Here is a 14,366-nt window from a genome sequence, read left to right as displayed (position 1 = left end):
ACGCTTTACTGGATTACGTCACACTGCATCTTCTTCCTTTCTGCATGGTAGACAGCGGCGTAGCGTGGGTTCCCAGCGCCCGGGCTGAAACAAGTGTCGCGCCCCCAAACAAGATACATAACAGGAATGCATCAGAATCGCCCCCCCCCCCCCCCCCCCCCATCTAGTAGAAAGCAGTCCAAAGACCTGCGCTTCGGTTGTTTCACTTTGAGAAGATGCGCTGCTGTCTCAACGCACGCGGTGTGCTGCCGAAGCACACAGGATGCAAGTTTACACCAGCGTGCTATATCGAACCTCGCCTCAATCGCCTCCATTTTTGAGGCTCCGAGAAGAACGTGCCAAGGGAGCCCAATGTTAAAAAATTGGATTTCTTCGAGTGATAAACAGTCTCACTGTTTTTAGGTCTTAAGTTTTTTTTCCCTTTGCCAATAATTTGGGCCCCAAAAAATCTTGCGACCGCCCTTACGGCTCTCCTCACGCTACGCCACTGATAGTAGAGTCCGGCATCTCTACGAAGAGGAGTACAGCTAGCATCACAGTAAACTTGCCATTCTGGCCTGCGGACCCTGGTGGCGCTTAATAGAAACAGCTGCGGAGGGTGTTTCAGTCATTGATTTGCAGTTAGAGGGGGTGACCATCGTTATGAAGGTGGGGTTTTCTGCTGGGTGCTGCCCAAGGTTGCTCTCTTCCCACTTCGCAGGCCGGAGATGTGTGTTCAAGTTAACTTTGACGTGAGCCGTACAAGGCAGCAGTTACTTATTTCGAGGCTTTAATTTCCCACCGTGGGTAGATAAGGAGCTCCTAAGCTATACTACTTTATAGATGACAGCTTAAGACGAAGTAATGTGGCACATTTTCTAGTATTGCAGCACATTTCTTACTGAAGGCCTCCTGATGCAAACGCTCCCGTGCAACCATTATTCCTCCCCTACATGTCATAAATCTGCAATCATGATTCGCCAAATTCCTCTGAAATATATTTAAAAAAAACTCAAAAGTACCTCTACCACGGGTACTGCAATGCTGTACGCCACCTGCAAGTATTGTTGTCTTTGGTAAAGTAGTCCTTATTGATTGCAAGCCTAGTTTCTTTGAAGCGAAAGAGAAAGTGCGATTCCCTGTGATGTCCGACAAGTGGATGCATCATTGCATGTTCAACAATATGTTAAAATAACCTGTGCAGTGCCCGCTACCAATGTATACCTTTACAGAAACTTCCGTATGCCGTAACAACCTGAACGCAACAAAAATTTCGGTTGCACACTTTGATTCATGGTCAACAGACAAAAAAAAAAAAAGAGCTCCCACATGGTTCTCAGAAAGCTTTGCAACTGTTCTCAATGGGTTCCTGACCCACTCTAGCAACACAGGACTACAAGTAAACTACGCAGGTCATCAGCATTCACTCCTACTTGCATCTTACTGACAACATTACCAGGCAAAACTTGGAAAGCGGGCAAAAACATGCACCAGGTTCAGTGCTGAACAAAACTTTATGGAACATAGTCAGTCATGCTCTCCCTCGGTGACACCTGGTGGCGGAAGTAAGTGGGCATGTACACTCATTCAGTGGAGTGGACCAGTTAATGTCCCTGGTGATATTAAAGGGCCACTGAAGTGCAAGACGTTACCCTGGCAAAATGAAAGATTTGACAGCAGTATAAAAGGAACAGAACCCATGTCATCATGTCGTGTTACCAATCAGGTCATTCGTGATTTGAGTGCAAAGGAAACCGCAAGGCCTCCAATTGGTGCAATTGGTAGGGCACCCTGCGCATCTTGAGGAGAAGACAAGAGGAGAAAAACGTTTCTTTCGTGCTTAAATCACGAATGATGCAAGGGATGAAACAGATTCCTTTGGTATCCCCGTCAAGGTACCCACATCTCTCATTCTGCGAGCATAAATTTTTGCACTTGAGGCCCACTTTTTAAGGATGATCTTAACAGGATAAGCATATCCCCTGGACTTCAAATGATGCCACACTGTGTTCTGTAAGCTTTAAGTGCGGAAGAACTTGGTTGATTCTATGGCTTATCCCCGACCAATTTACAGGTAATCAGTACAAAAATTGAGAAGGTTAAACTATGCTTGTTCCATCCCATGAGAGGTCACATGCTCTCAAGCTATTTCGCTAGATCGCAGGCTCGATTTGCTCACAATGATTACACGACCCTAGACAGACTCGTGCCGAACCACAAGAGCTTGGAACACAATGTATAACTGCGAGGAAGTGTACGCGAGGAATGCAGACCGCAAATGGACACTAATGATAGGAGTCATGTTTAAATCCTAGCATATGTCTTTTGCAAGCAGTTTATCATTTTGTCAACACATACCAGTACACATAAATACAGTGCATATGAAGTGCTGAAGTTGGATGTCGGAAATTTACATGGCTGTTCAAATTCTCTCTCACTAAGAACACGATTACGACTGCACATGTGACTAAGCACAGCTGATTAAAGCTGCAGTTCTTCCAGGCTTACAGAAATCAATGTGAACTGTCTCGTAAATAAAGTGCTTACGTGTTCATCAGGTTACGAGCGATTTCTACAGTGCCCTCGTTGTAAAGCTCCAAGGCTATTTCAGATCGGGCAAGCGCTGTTAAGCGTAAAAGTAAAGTTACATCCCTGTGTGCTGCACGTTGAAAAAAAAAAAGACATACTGGTGAACACACTCAGGTCATTAAGTGCGTGACTGCGCTATTGTGACTCAGTGCGATGCAGATATCCAGACTTATAACCATCCAAAATCTCCAAACAAGAACATGAACCGGTTAACCCATTTGTGGTATGCATTCCTAATGTACATTGAGCATTAAATGCAGGTATGCTAAACATTAGCACTTAAAACGGGCATTTAGGCACTCCACTTTCCATTAGTTGCCGATACGATACACAAGAAAAGCCACCCGAAACAATCGACACGTTTTAGTCTTGGAGACAACATCAAAATATAATACTCTCACTAAAATGTTATACTCATAACACCCGTCGCAAGACAACACACTTTGTGCCTTGTATGTCACCATCAGGGTACACGTGTTTCAAACCACTCCGCGGCAACATCAGCGGAAGACGTCGGCATGCAAAAGGGACAAAAAAAAGCACCATTTCTGCTTTCTCCAACTGAACAACATGGGTTATAAACTGCAGACGCGCTCCTTACGACTAGAAACCATCGGATCCGCGGGATCCACACCGGACAAGAACACAGACGGATCGTCTACCAGCTCTTCCGCCGCTTGATCTACCGGTTGAATCGGATCCTGCGGAGGAGGAGGAGGAGGCGGCGGTGCAGTGGCCGCAGGAAGCCGCTGTTCTTTCAGGCACTCTTGGCAGTCACCCCCGCTGGAAGTCAGGCACAGAACGTCCACTTCCGGTCGTTCTGCGTCCGAAGCTAAGCTCACCGCCAGCGTACCCTGGACTAATACTTGTGCAACATCCGAGCCCTGGTTCTGGCTGATTATGTCCAACGGGATCATTGCATATGCTGTGGGAAAGATGACTCGCATGAGTTTCTCTGGTGCATAACAACATGGGATTTCACTACACAGTCAACCCTTGATTTATGAGTATAGAGCCTGAAGTTTTCCGGAAATATGTTTTCTAAGTTCGGGGAGTAAAAATCGGGTAAATAAACGTGTGCACGAAATTCATGCAAATTCAGGTGGAAAAACTTCCAGTATGCTATATTGGGGAAGAAATCAGGGTCAGTTACTTAAACTAAAACTGCATGTTCTGCCAAACAGGTTAGTGTGCGTTCCTACAGATGTCTCAGTGAGGGCAATTTGACGTGTAAAAATCGGGTTTCATCGGGTAAAGAGGCAACCTTCAATTCCGGGTGCAAATTCGGGGAAGAGTTGGGTTAGACCCTAAAACTTCGGGCTTCATTTTTGGCATTTCAAAGGGGTTTTACCTAGGGCCTTGTGGTTTTGGGTTTGTACGTTTTTGAAAGCCGGGCGGGGTGGGCTAATTGGGTTTTATCTCGGGAGCCATAAAATGGGGTAAAGTCGGACGATATCGGGCGGAGCAGCAGATTTTCAGGTGCAAAATACAAAAGTTATACCTTCTCTCATTTTAGATGAACACAAGGCGTGGAGCAGCCGAGCTGACTGTGCACTGCCCATACTCGTGGCCAATTTGCAATTTGGCGCTGTGCCAAGTTAGTTTTCGGGACTTATTTTGTGTCTTACCCTGATGATCCTACAAATCGTGGGGGAAGGGGGGTAAAAACGGATTTTACTGTGTACCCTACAACGTTTAACCCTAAACCACAAGGCCCTATACATTACTTTATTAGTGGCTGTTCTCGGACACCAGTAAATTCGTACCATATCATAACACCATGCACTTTCACTACACAGTCAACCCATGATTTATAAGTGGTTGCAGCTTCTCGGTCAGGGGGTCCAAAATGGGTTTTTTGGGTAACCATACCTTGTCGTAAACAGGCGAATCGCTTTTTTTTTTTTGCCCTTTGACAGTGTGGCCCAGGATACTGTTGACGTTTTTGCTTTATTGACCCCTTCATATTTCCCCCTTACACAAAACGAAAAAAATTTGTAAATCAAGGGTTGACCATACACTAAATTTGTGGACGAACTTTTTACCTCGTACACCACCGGAAGACGTCGCAACGTCGAACGCTTGAACAGGAACACTGACCAACGTCCTGGTAGACCCCGTCGCTTGCGATCCCACCATTGTGTTGAGCAGTACGTGGGCTGTACTTGAGTCTGGCACGTTCTCGTCTTCTTCATGCTCTGGTACCATCTGAGCCGGCTGCATCTCGGAACCGTCCAGGTGGAATGTGAGCACCTGGTCCTGAAACCACCATGAACAAACCAAATGAAGAAAGAAAAATAAACCCTGTATTTCCGATCTCTAGTGGATGGTCATCATACCTCGTCACTGTCCTGCGGCCTGTCGTGCCTTGCAATATGCGTTTTGAGACTGTACTGTGTTGTGAATGATTTCTGGCAGCCGTCTTGTGTGCATGAGTATGGTTTTTCACCTGGAAATGCGTAAGTTGTACATGTACACGTAAAAGGTTAAGGGTCACAACATGATATGCCAATGAAAAGTGGCCCTGAAAGAAAAACGTTTTCACTTTCTGACTCTGTATAGAACCCAAGGGGTAGGGTATCGGCCCTGGCAACGAAACCCCCCATTAATCATCACAAAATAGAGTTGTTGTTATGTACAAAAATTTTAGATTTCTGATGTGAGTCATTCGCACCACAATTCTCCTTCATTTACCCAGCTTCTGGAATGGTTGCAGCTTGCAGCATTGAGACACCTCTTCTCATAGACAACATACTAGACGTTCTGGACTGCATGGTTACTGTGCTTAGGTTTTCTCATGCAGTGGTATATAAAGGTATTTCACAATGGCAATTGGATAACGTGTAGGTCAAACATACAGTCGGAGTACACAAGATGCCCCTCAATGAGCATGCTCATGACCCGATATTGCAGTGGTTTTCAACCATGCATGTGTTGGGGACCCCTTCTAGGCTTGAGGATTTGATGGGATGATACCCCCTCAGCGCAGGCACGTAGGAGGGGGTATGTGAATTTATCAGAAAGATGAATACAACAAATTATTAATGCGAAATGAGATTATTTATTGCCTGCAAGAAAAAGAATCATCAACCAAATGATGGACTATTTCATTTTTACGGGTGCACTGATAGGTGGTACAATCCCATTCAGACAAAAGCAGATGTCTGAACTGACACACAGGCAATTTCTGCACTTGCTCTTTGGGCGTGTAACTTTTGAAAAGGCATATTTACATGCACATATTGTCAAAAATGGCCGCAGAAGCTGTACAGTAGAAGTTGTGAGACACGTAACGGTAGACGATAGTCAGCCGCGGTCGTACGCAATTCTTGGCAGACATGTAACATAACTAGAGCCTGAAGTTGTAGGGTTTAACCCGATTCTTCCACGAATTTGCACCCCGAACTGAAAGTTGCTTCTTTAGGATGAAACCCGATTTTTACATCTGTGGGGTTCCACACAAACTTGTTTGGCAGCAAAAGTAGTTACATCACCATTTGTACCAAACCAGTACAGTTAGTTCGAGTAACTGAGCCCGATTTCTTCCCGAATTTAGCATACTGAAAGTTTTCCCACCCGAATTCGCATGAATTTAGAGTACACCTTTTTTTTTTACCCCCTGAATTTGGAAAAAAATATTTCCCGAAAACTTCAGGCTCTAAACATAACCAGCGTGACACAGAATTTCCCCTCAACATGACGGGAGAGGGAAGGAGGCTGGGCCATGTGATGCTCAATGCCAGCAGACCATGACCAATCACGGTGCTGTAGAGATTCCCCTCTGCTTGTAACATGCGGATGCTGCTTCCACTGCTCCACACAAGCTGCCGCTGGTCGGTCGCTGGGTCGCATTCGTTTCACCGACTAGCAAGGGTACTGCGTACCATAGAAATGTCTTTGCGGGCCCCAAAGGGTTTGGCAGACCCCCATTTGAGAACCGCTGCGATATTACATTTGAAAAGTTTCCATTACTGGAACTCTGCTCTGGACCGCCAAATTCCCCATTTTCACCTCCGTGTGTGCCAATGTGATACCTCCAGAAGGCGTTGGTAATGTTCACTGTGAAAATCAACCCACTCATACAGTTTGCAAAATTTGATTATCAAAGAATGACTTACCAGTGTGTGTTCGAATGTGAGTCTTCAAATGGTGGCTCGCAGCAAAAGATTTTCCGCAGCCATCTGTGTCACACCTGCAGGCAAACTTTCCCATTAGACCTGTTTCGCACAATACAGGAAACACGCTCCTTCAACAGATTATACTCTGAGGCAACATGGATGCACATCTCTACCAGCAAAGAATGTAGTTCATGCATTTAGGTTGGCGTACACGAAAAGACGGCAAATGCCAATTGGGGACGGTAACAAGTTGTTTCAACAACTTTATTGTAAGATGATGAATGGGATATATTTTTATTTATTTTATTTATAATTTTTTATTAATTTTTTTATTTTTAATTTTTTACTAATTTATTTTTATTTATTATTTTATATAGTATTATAGAATATTGTAAGTTGATTAAGTTTCTGCAGTAACTATCACAAATCATTGTCCTTGGTATTTATTAATGCGATAGCATTATTGGGCTAGCTCGTCAGAAATTCTCGTGGTCTGCGCCGAAAACTCAGCTCGGACAATACATGGTGCCACGGAAACTGTGGGTGCAGAAAAGTTTATGGCAGGGTATTCCACATGACTCCAGAGCTCTGCATGACTCCTCCTCACCTCATAGCACTGGGCATGTTTGCTCGGTGAGGTTATCACGAGATAGCTGCGTGCATTGGAATGCTACGTTATGTCACACCTTGCAAGCGAGATTGCCAATACAGGAGAGCGACGTCTTCCAGCGACGTAAACTCAGGCCCGTCGTCATCCCCACAGGTTTCGCGTGACTGCTTCGGATCATTAAATCATCATTAAGGCGGACTCACTTCTTAAGAAAGTCTATTGGGAATTTTTGTTCAGAGGGTCCTCGTAAACCTCGCTAAATTTCCATACTGAACAAGTACAGGCGTGTTCCTCTCGAGTTTACCTAGGGAATGACACATTTTTGAAGGCCTGAAGCAATCCACTGATTTTTGGTGGATTAAAGTTTGTCAAATTTTCGATGCACGGGAGTCTATGGAGAGATGCAACAAAATCGCTTCTCTCAGCACGGATGGCCAGGATGGGCCAAAATGATACCATTCCCTGCAGTAACAGTCTAGAAATCGATTGCAATCAACAAATTCGACAAACTTACTGCAGCTTGCCAGATTCCTACGTACGGAAATAATCGTTTTGTCATTTGCTAGCATGTTCTGCGCAACAAAGAAAACAATTTTCCGACGGTGCCGCCATCCCTCGCCGGACGCGAACGTAACTACAGGTTTTCCCGCTGATTTTAATCCGAGTGCCAGCTAAATTAATCTATGTGCCATGCAAACTTTATGGGGCATGGATTAATTTAGCTGGCACTTGGATTAAAATCGCTGCGAAAACCTGTAGATCGCATGAGTCGGCCTTAAATCAGGTCACCACCGCAGTGACCGCACCCTCACCTGTAAGGGCGTTCGCCGGTGTGTGTACGCGTGTGCTTCTTGAGGTCACTCAGGGTGGTGAAGATCTTGAGGCAGCCGTCTTTGCCACAGTTGAAGGTCTCACCGGTATGGATGCGTTGATGCGCTTTCAACCTAGGTTGAAAAAACAAACAAACGAAACGTGAGAGAAGCTGAGAGTGTGTCAGGTGCAGAACGCACACCTGTAAAGTGTGTTGAACGTCTTCTCGCAGCCGCTGACGTCGCATTCGTACGGCCGTTCATTCGTGTGCACCCGAAAGTGGATCTTGAGGCTGTAGGAAGTGAGGAAGGCCTTTCCGCAGCCTTCCTGAGTGCACACAAACGTGTATTCTCCTGCAATGAGACGCGTACAGCTGCAATGCGACAAACTGTACCTGTGGTCTGATTACGAGAGCACTTTAAAGGGGCACCCAAACTGCAAAAACAACTTGCTCTCGAATGAAAGTCTGTGTTTCAACTGGTGTGATGTAAGCGAAATTAGTTCACACAGCGCTACCGGGTCCGATCGTGGTGTTCCGTATATGCGCGGCACGATGCGCGCTGCTGCATTTTCCAATACCGATTCACTGAATTGTGGCCCACAACAGCTCTCGCGAATCTTCCACTGACAACATTTATCTTCACGTCCTTCGGACAGGGACGCCAGTCCGCTTCACAACGCGCACCATGTTTTTCACCGGGACTGCTCCATGGCATGGCACGCGCAGCATGGACTATAAAAACACTGACGCACGAGCTGAAACGACGTTCACTGTTAAAGCAGCATTAAAGTGGTATCTAACATGGCCAAAAACTGTTGTCATCTTGTAAAGCAGTATGTGAAAAGCATTCCCACAAAATATTTCTGTCCAAAGCTGTTTCACCACGGTGCAATTAATTTGGAAAATCGCTGCCGCGGTGACAGGCCGGAGCGCTCCAACTGCAGACCACACCCACTCTACTGTGACGTTGGTGGTAGAGAGCCCCTGATTCATTCGTAGGAAAAACCGTCTGCTACGAACATTGCGAGCTGTTTCTTGTTGACTTCTATTCTTTATCTGATTTATATCACGTTTTCTAAAAAAAAAACAAAGCATATATGCAGCCTGGAAAAATAAGATTACGATCACAAGAGTAATATATCCGTGGCTTCTGTGCAATCTCAGAATTCACAGTAGCAGAAAGCAAGCGATGGCGGCGGTACTGTGGCGCCACCTGTTAGCCACTGAACCAACTGTGCGGTGAAAACGGTCGGACAGGCTTCACACTGTCAGGAAGCACGGGGTTTTCGCTGTACAAGCGCAGTTAATTTCGGGCTGCACTACTCGTTCTTCCCGTGGTGTCTGCGGTCCCAAAAAATCGTGGTTGTGTTGTGGACAGCCTTCAAACCCTCCGTTTCGGACATCACATAGCCGGAGAACGCATGGCGTCTCGAAAGCGGTAGCAGACGCTCCGGCCTGCGCGATGTTGCTCACCTCGATCATGCGATCCCGGGTCCAATGAGGAGCGTCCTCACCACTTGCGTCACATAGTGACGCGCGTGGTGGCTCTCATCCCGTGCCTATCGTGAAGGCGAAGGAGGGTGTTTCGCACACGGGAGGTTCAGGGAGCTATTGCAAGCGTCCCAATTTCGCTACGGTTGCACTAATTGTGGGAAAACTGTTTTCGGCCGCCTAACATTCCATGCTGACCAAGAACAGAAACAAAGTTGTGGGCCTCTAGACTGCTCCTTTAAGTGCCGAAGGAAGAAAGAGTATGGTATAATTTCGATTGTAGCTCCGTAACGGAATCAAAGTTTTGAATTATGGTAACGAGTACGAAATTAAAAAAGTGTGTAACGTAACTTGAAATGAACTTTTGTTTTTGCATTTTAGTGCCCCTTTAAAAGCTTACATTCAAGCATACCTTGAGTACAGCCCTAGGTGGGAAGACCTGTCTTCTGTGAGTCCTAAGCACCTAGCGCAGCACACTTTTGCTGTTCCAGTTTCTTACCTGTGTGCGTTTTCTGGTGGGTCTTCAGGTTTCCCGCCGTGCTGTACGTCCGTGGACAACCCTCGTAGTTGCAGCGGAAACGTTTTATCTCCCTCCTGCGAGTTTCCTGGTTGACGCTCTGAATCGTGAGTGTCGCATGGGTTGGGTTCATGGGCATCGGGTTGTTGCCAGGGTTGATTTGCATGCAGATTTGATCCGCGGATATTGTGTGCTGAATGTACCTGCGGATATCGAACAATACAAATTGCTTCACTGCGTAAAGACGCAAAGAATACACTGAGGGAAGACCAAAAAGCCAGAAGTAGGGTTGCCACCAGGCCGGTATTATACAGGCACAGCCGGTTATTTGCTCGCTCTGCCGGCTGCCGGTAGGAAGATGATACCGGCAGCCTTTTGCCGGTATTTGTGGCTCAACACCTTTCATAGGGGCTTTTACGGGGTTTTCCTTTCAACATTCCACTGCAGCTTGAATAAATCTGGAGCGCAGACCCAACTCCGTAGTCAACAGTCGGTTTCTTAGTTATTCATTATTATTATCATTGTTGTCTTGAGCGAGTACGCTGGTTCCTTCTTTCTCTCTCTCTGTATACTCTCCACCCTTCACCCACTTTCCCATTCCCGTGAACATTTCCTCCTTTCCCTCTATTCCACCTCCTCTCCCTCAGCCGGCATTTTTCACTACGAAAGGTGGCAACCCTAGCCAGAAGACACGTTCTTGTATCGATGAATCATGCGCTGGCTTCACATAACATGAGGAAAGGATGTTAGAAGTTGGCATTTACATGCCTGTACAAGCAACAGCAGCATGATGTGATGACCTCTACATGAACGTGCCAAGTTTGCACACGTTTACGCGAGTGCATATGACACAAACACATTTATGGGGAGGGAGAAAATTTCTGGAATCCTGGCAAATGCATGCAAGGTTGCAAACTCCAATACACACGAATACGATGTTAGTGCATGCAGCAGCCACAGAGGGCCTTCTCCCTGAATGTTACGAAGGTATCGTAAAGATTTAATTCCAGTTTTGGTTTGGTCTTTGACAGAGCTCGGATAGCACTGTGTTCACATCTCGATGATTGCGCTTGCACAGGCATCGGAGCGTCGAACTCCTCTAATTTTTTTCCCCTTCGTGCTCAATTAAGCCTCTGTATGATTTATCAGGACACAAAGAATACTTTTAAGAGCAAAGAATACTTCTAAGAAGAGTAAAGTAAATTATCACAGAGCAGATTTATTTGATGGAAAGTAACTGTTCTCAGGCTTAAATATACATGTTGTATGTGTGTGTATGAGAATGACTGCGTGTCCCATTAGTGGAATGGGGCCCCTTGGTAAGTCATTGGAAAACGGATGCCAGCGTAGTGCAATTGGTTAACACACTCAACCGGCAATCAAGAGATGTATGATTTTATTCTCGCCACTGTCCGGTTTTTCAACTACTGTTACATATCAGTTGTTCGGAGTTTAATTGTTTGCCTCCCATTAAGAAACACGCGCAAAACCTTTAAATTTTTTCTTTTTTTGCAATATGTAAACGTTCACTAATTATTAAGTGCCAAGCAGTAGCATAACCAAGTAGATTGCCAAAATGCATGATTTCTATACTGCGTGTCAAAATACTAGTTCTGGCTAGATTTACCAACTTAACAGAACTCTTTCATGCTTCTGCAAGCCTTTGGTTCATGAGGGTTCAGAAACCAGGAGAGAAGCAATTCGGTAAATTTTATGTTATGAAACTGTAGCAATTCCATCATCTTGTACCAAATATTAAATGGCCATTACAGCTGTTGCACATGCTCAAGCAGTTAAAGAGTAGAAAAAGATGAACCTTATTTTGTTATGCAAAACGGAAGGAGCTGTCTTACCAGGTTTTATAATATGTTACACAATAATTCTCTAGTGGCCTCTTTGCCAATGTCTATAGGCAGGTCCGCATGTCTAACGCATGTGCACGGAGTCTCTGTTTGTTTTTTTCAATAAACCTATCCCCCTCCCTCAGAAGTATATGAAAATCTAAGGAAAATGCAGCTTTATCCCATTTGCTCCCCTCTTACACAATGCACCCTTTTCATTGAGTCACGCAATGCAAAACAAACACAGGGCTGTCTTGATCCTTGCATACGCAGTTTTGTCTGCCGCATAGTTATCTGAAGTGGTCTCTCGTGATAACTTACACACCGAATCACAAACCCCGAGTAAGGTATGCTGCAGCATTTAATCTACGTGAATCTCGTTGGTCTGAAATGCATTTGTGCAATGTAAAAAAAGAATTCTCAAGCACTCAGCGAGCTTTGTGGTCACAAACACTATCACATGTAAGTGAAGGAGCTGGATGGATCTCGTGAAGGATCTTTGAATGCTAGTAGCGTGAAACTCGGAAGTGCCCGCAAGTGTTTCGAGCAAGCTGAACTGTGGTTTAGCGGTTCACAGCAGCCCGATAGAGCATATCTCTGCTTCAGCCGAGATTATATTCACTCCAAACGTGCGACGAGATCCTGCAAGCCTGCCACTTAGCAATGGGATGGGGCAGCTTGAGGCACAAATTGACTTTCGGCAGGGGGAATTGGCAGGTCTCAAATTTCAATTACATGCATTCAAACATGCGAGATGTGTGCTTGATGTACGGACTGCCGGTGATAACGAGCATACAATTAATGAAGGCATGCTTGGCAATGATAAGTAGCATCCAACAAAAATCGCTACGTGAGTTGTGAACAAAAATTAATTCGATAATTTGTCAAAGGAGACAGTTTTCTTTTTTCTTAATCAAATCAAACAACATGTAGAAGGAAGTTAATTACATATCCAAACAAACGTTACAGCTGACAAAATATTCAAATTTTTACTGGTCACGTAGCGTTTATTGAAATCGTTGCGCTTTGCCTGTGCAATCGCACCCAAATGTTATCTCTTCGCCGGTGCAATGCCTTACTAATACGATTTGCCCTCAGTAGACTTTAATGCTATATTAGCAGAAAATGTGGGCGTGTCCTTGCGGTAGTAAATTTTAGGAGGCATAGTTTGCGTGCAAGAAGTGAAAAAAGCGTTTAAATTTAGTTACATAAGCCCATTTCGCAATGCGACGTTATTTGCTACCGCGGGGAATTGCGCTGAACAGTTTTCCCAAGTGTATAGCGACAACCAATGTGATCAAATCAGTGCAGGAAAAATCCTGGTGCGTTTAAGAGACAGCACGAAACTCAAAACAAGTGACTGAACTGAAATCGCGCGGTAAAGTTGTAAAGTACCGCAAGGACCTGTGAGATACCCAAGTTAGGACAATCGCGCTTCGATATACCACCGCCTCAACTACGTATACTACCATAGGTAGGAACACTCTGTTCTCTTTCAGGGTAGATTGCTTGAAGTTTCTAGAGAGACACTGACTTACCCAGCATTTTCATTCTCGTGATCTTCCATAAAACTGTTCAAGTCGTCTTCAGTTGCAATAGGATCGTCAGCTGAATCCTCGAAACCCATGAGGTCGGTCTTGCCCGAGAAGATTTGCTGGCCAAAGGTTGAGTTGTCTAAACTGTCATACAGGTACTCGTGGAACGTTACGGTCCTTGGTGTGCGAGGAGAAGACGTATTATCTTCCATAGTGCACTCCACATCAACCATCAACCGTGCACACCACTTCACGCAGCTCGCGAGCTACTCTGGCTACTCTATCACCTCACTCTATTCCATGACCTTGTCATCCGAGGAAATCCTACGCGACTTTTCCATCGCTAGGTGCGCTAGCAGCATTGTTTATGCCATGGTTTATGCACTGTGTTTATGAGTAGCGCAAAGAACCGGGTTGTCGTCAAGAATGTTATGCTAAATACGTAGATCTACGTGCCGTTCACGGAAGGTCTTGTTTGGGTATCTTGTGTTTCACACAGTTCCAGAAAGCTCGAAAAGGCAATGAAGTCCGCCAGAGCAGACGACAAATAAGAGGACAACTAGCGCCAACAAATTCCATGAAAGTGAATAGAAGTGGCGATGGCCAGAACTATAATGTGGGTGCTAAGGAGCTTCCGCGTGAGCAGGCAATCGACTGCACTAAAAATACACCCACCAACAGGGAAAGAAAGTGAAAAAAAAAAAAAAAAACAAGCCACAGTCTCTGGCGCGTCTCCTGTTATTCATCTCTCAAAGACATACAGATGCGGCGAACTAAACTTGATCGACGATGTGTTCTTTCTCGGCCGCTCGACCTATTCACCCCTTCGGTTGTCCTCGGTTCCTCGGTTGTCTTGCATAACATCGTTGATAAAA

At 45.3% G+C, this 14,366-nt stretch overlaps 1 protein-coding gene across 1 annotated transcript; it reads right to left on the bottom strand.

Annotated features, from left to right (window-relative positions):
* Positions 1 to 1,474: 1,474 nt before the first annotated feature.
* On the bottom strand, positions 1,475 to 13,791 carry LOC135388119 (metal regulatory transcription factor 1-like). The gene is made up of 8 exons (XM_064617460.1): positions 13,495 to 13,791; positions 10,098 to 10,318; positions 8,309 to 8,459; positions 8,109 to 8,240; positions 6,687 to 6,760; positions 4,908 to 5,017; positions 4,614 to 4,827; positions 1,475 to 3,493 (listed from the first exon to the last, which is right to left on the bottom strand). Exons 1-8 carry the CDS (start codon positions 13,722 to 13,724, stop codon positions 3,144 to 3,146), a joined length of 1,482 nt encoding a protein of 493 aa, XP_064473530.1. The 5' UTR covers positions 13,725 to 13,791; the 3' UTR covers positions 1,475 to 3,143.
* Positions 13,792 to 14,366: the final 575 nt, after the last annotated feature.

This window comes from Ornithodoros turicata, chromosome 3, assembly GCF_037126465.1.
Source record: "Ornithodoros turicata isolate Travis chromosome 3, ASM3712646v1, whole genome shotgun sequence".
NCBI classification, from domain to species: Eukaryota; Metazoa; Arthropoda; class Arachnida; order Ixodida; family Argasidae; genus Ornithodoros; species Ornithodoros turicata.
The sequence above is the reverse complement of the archived record's forward strand: the minus strand, read 5'-3'. Positions and strand labels throughout refer to the sequence as shown.

What these genes read in the sequence shown, in the direction of transcription:
- LOC135388119 (XM_064617460.1), bottom strand. Translation starts at nt 13,724, where the DNA reads ATGGTTGATGTGGAGTGCACTATGGAAGATAATACGTCTTCTCCTCGC. An exon ending in TCACATTCGAACACACACTG is followed by an intron (nt 5,018 to 6,686) that starts GTAAGTCATTCT and finishes ACGCATTTCCAG; the next exon opens with GTGAAAAACCATACTCATGC. An exon ending in GGCCGCAGGACAGTGACGAG is followed by an intron (nt 4,828 to 4,907) that starts GTATGATGACCA and finishes TGGTGGTTTCAG; the next exon opens with GACCAGGTGCTCACATTCCA.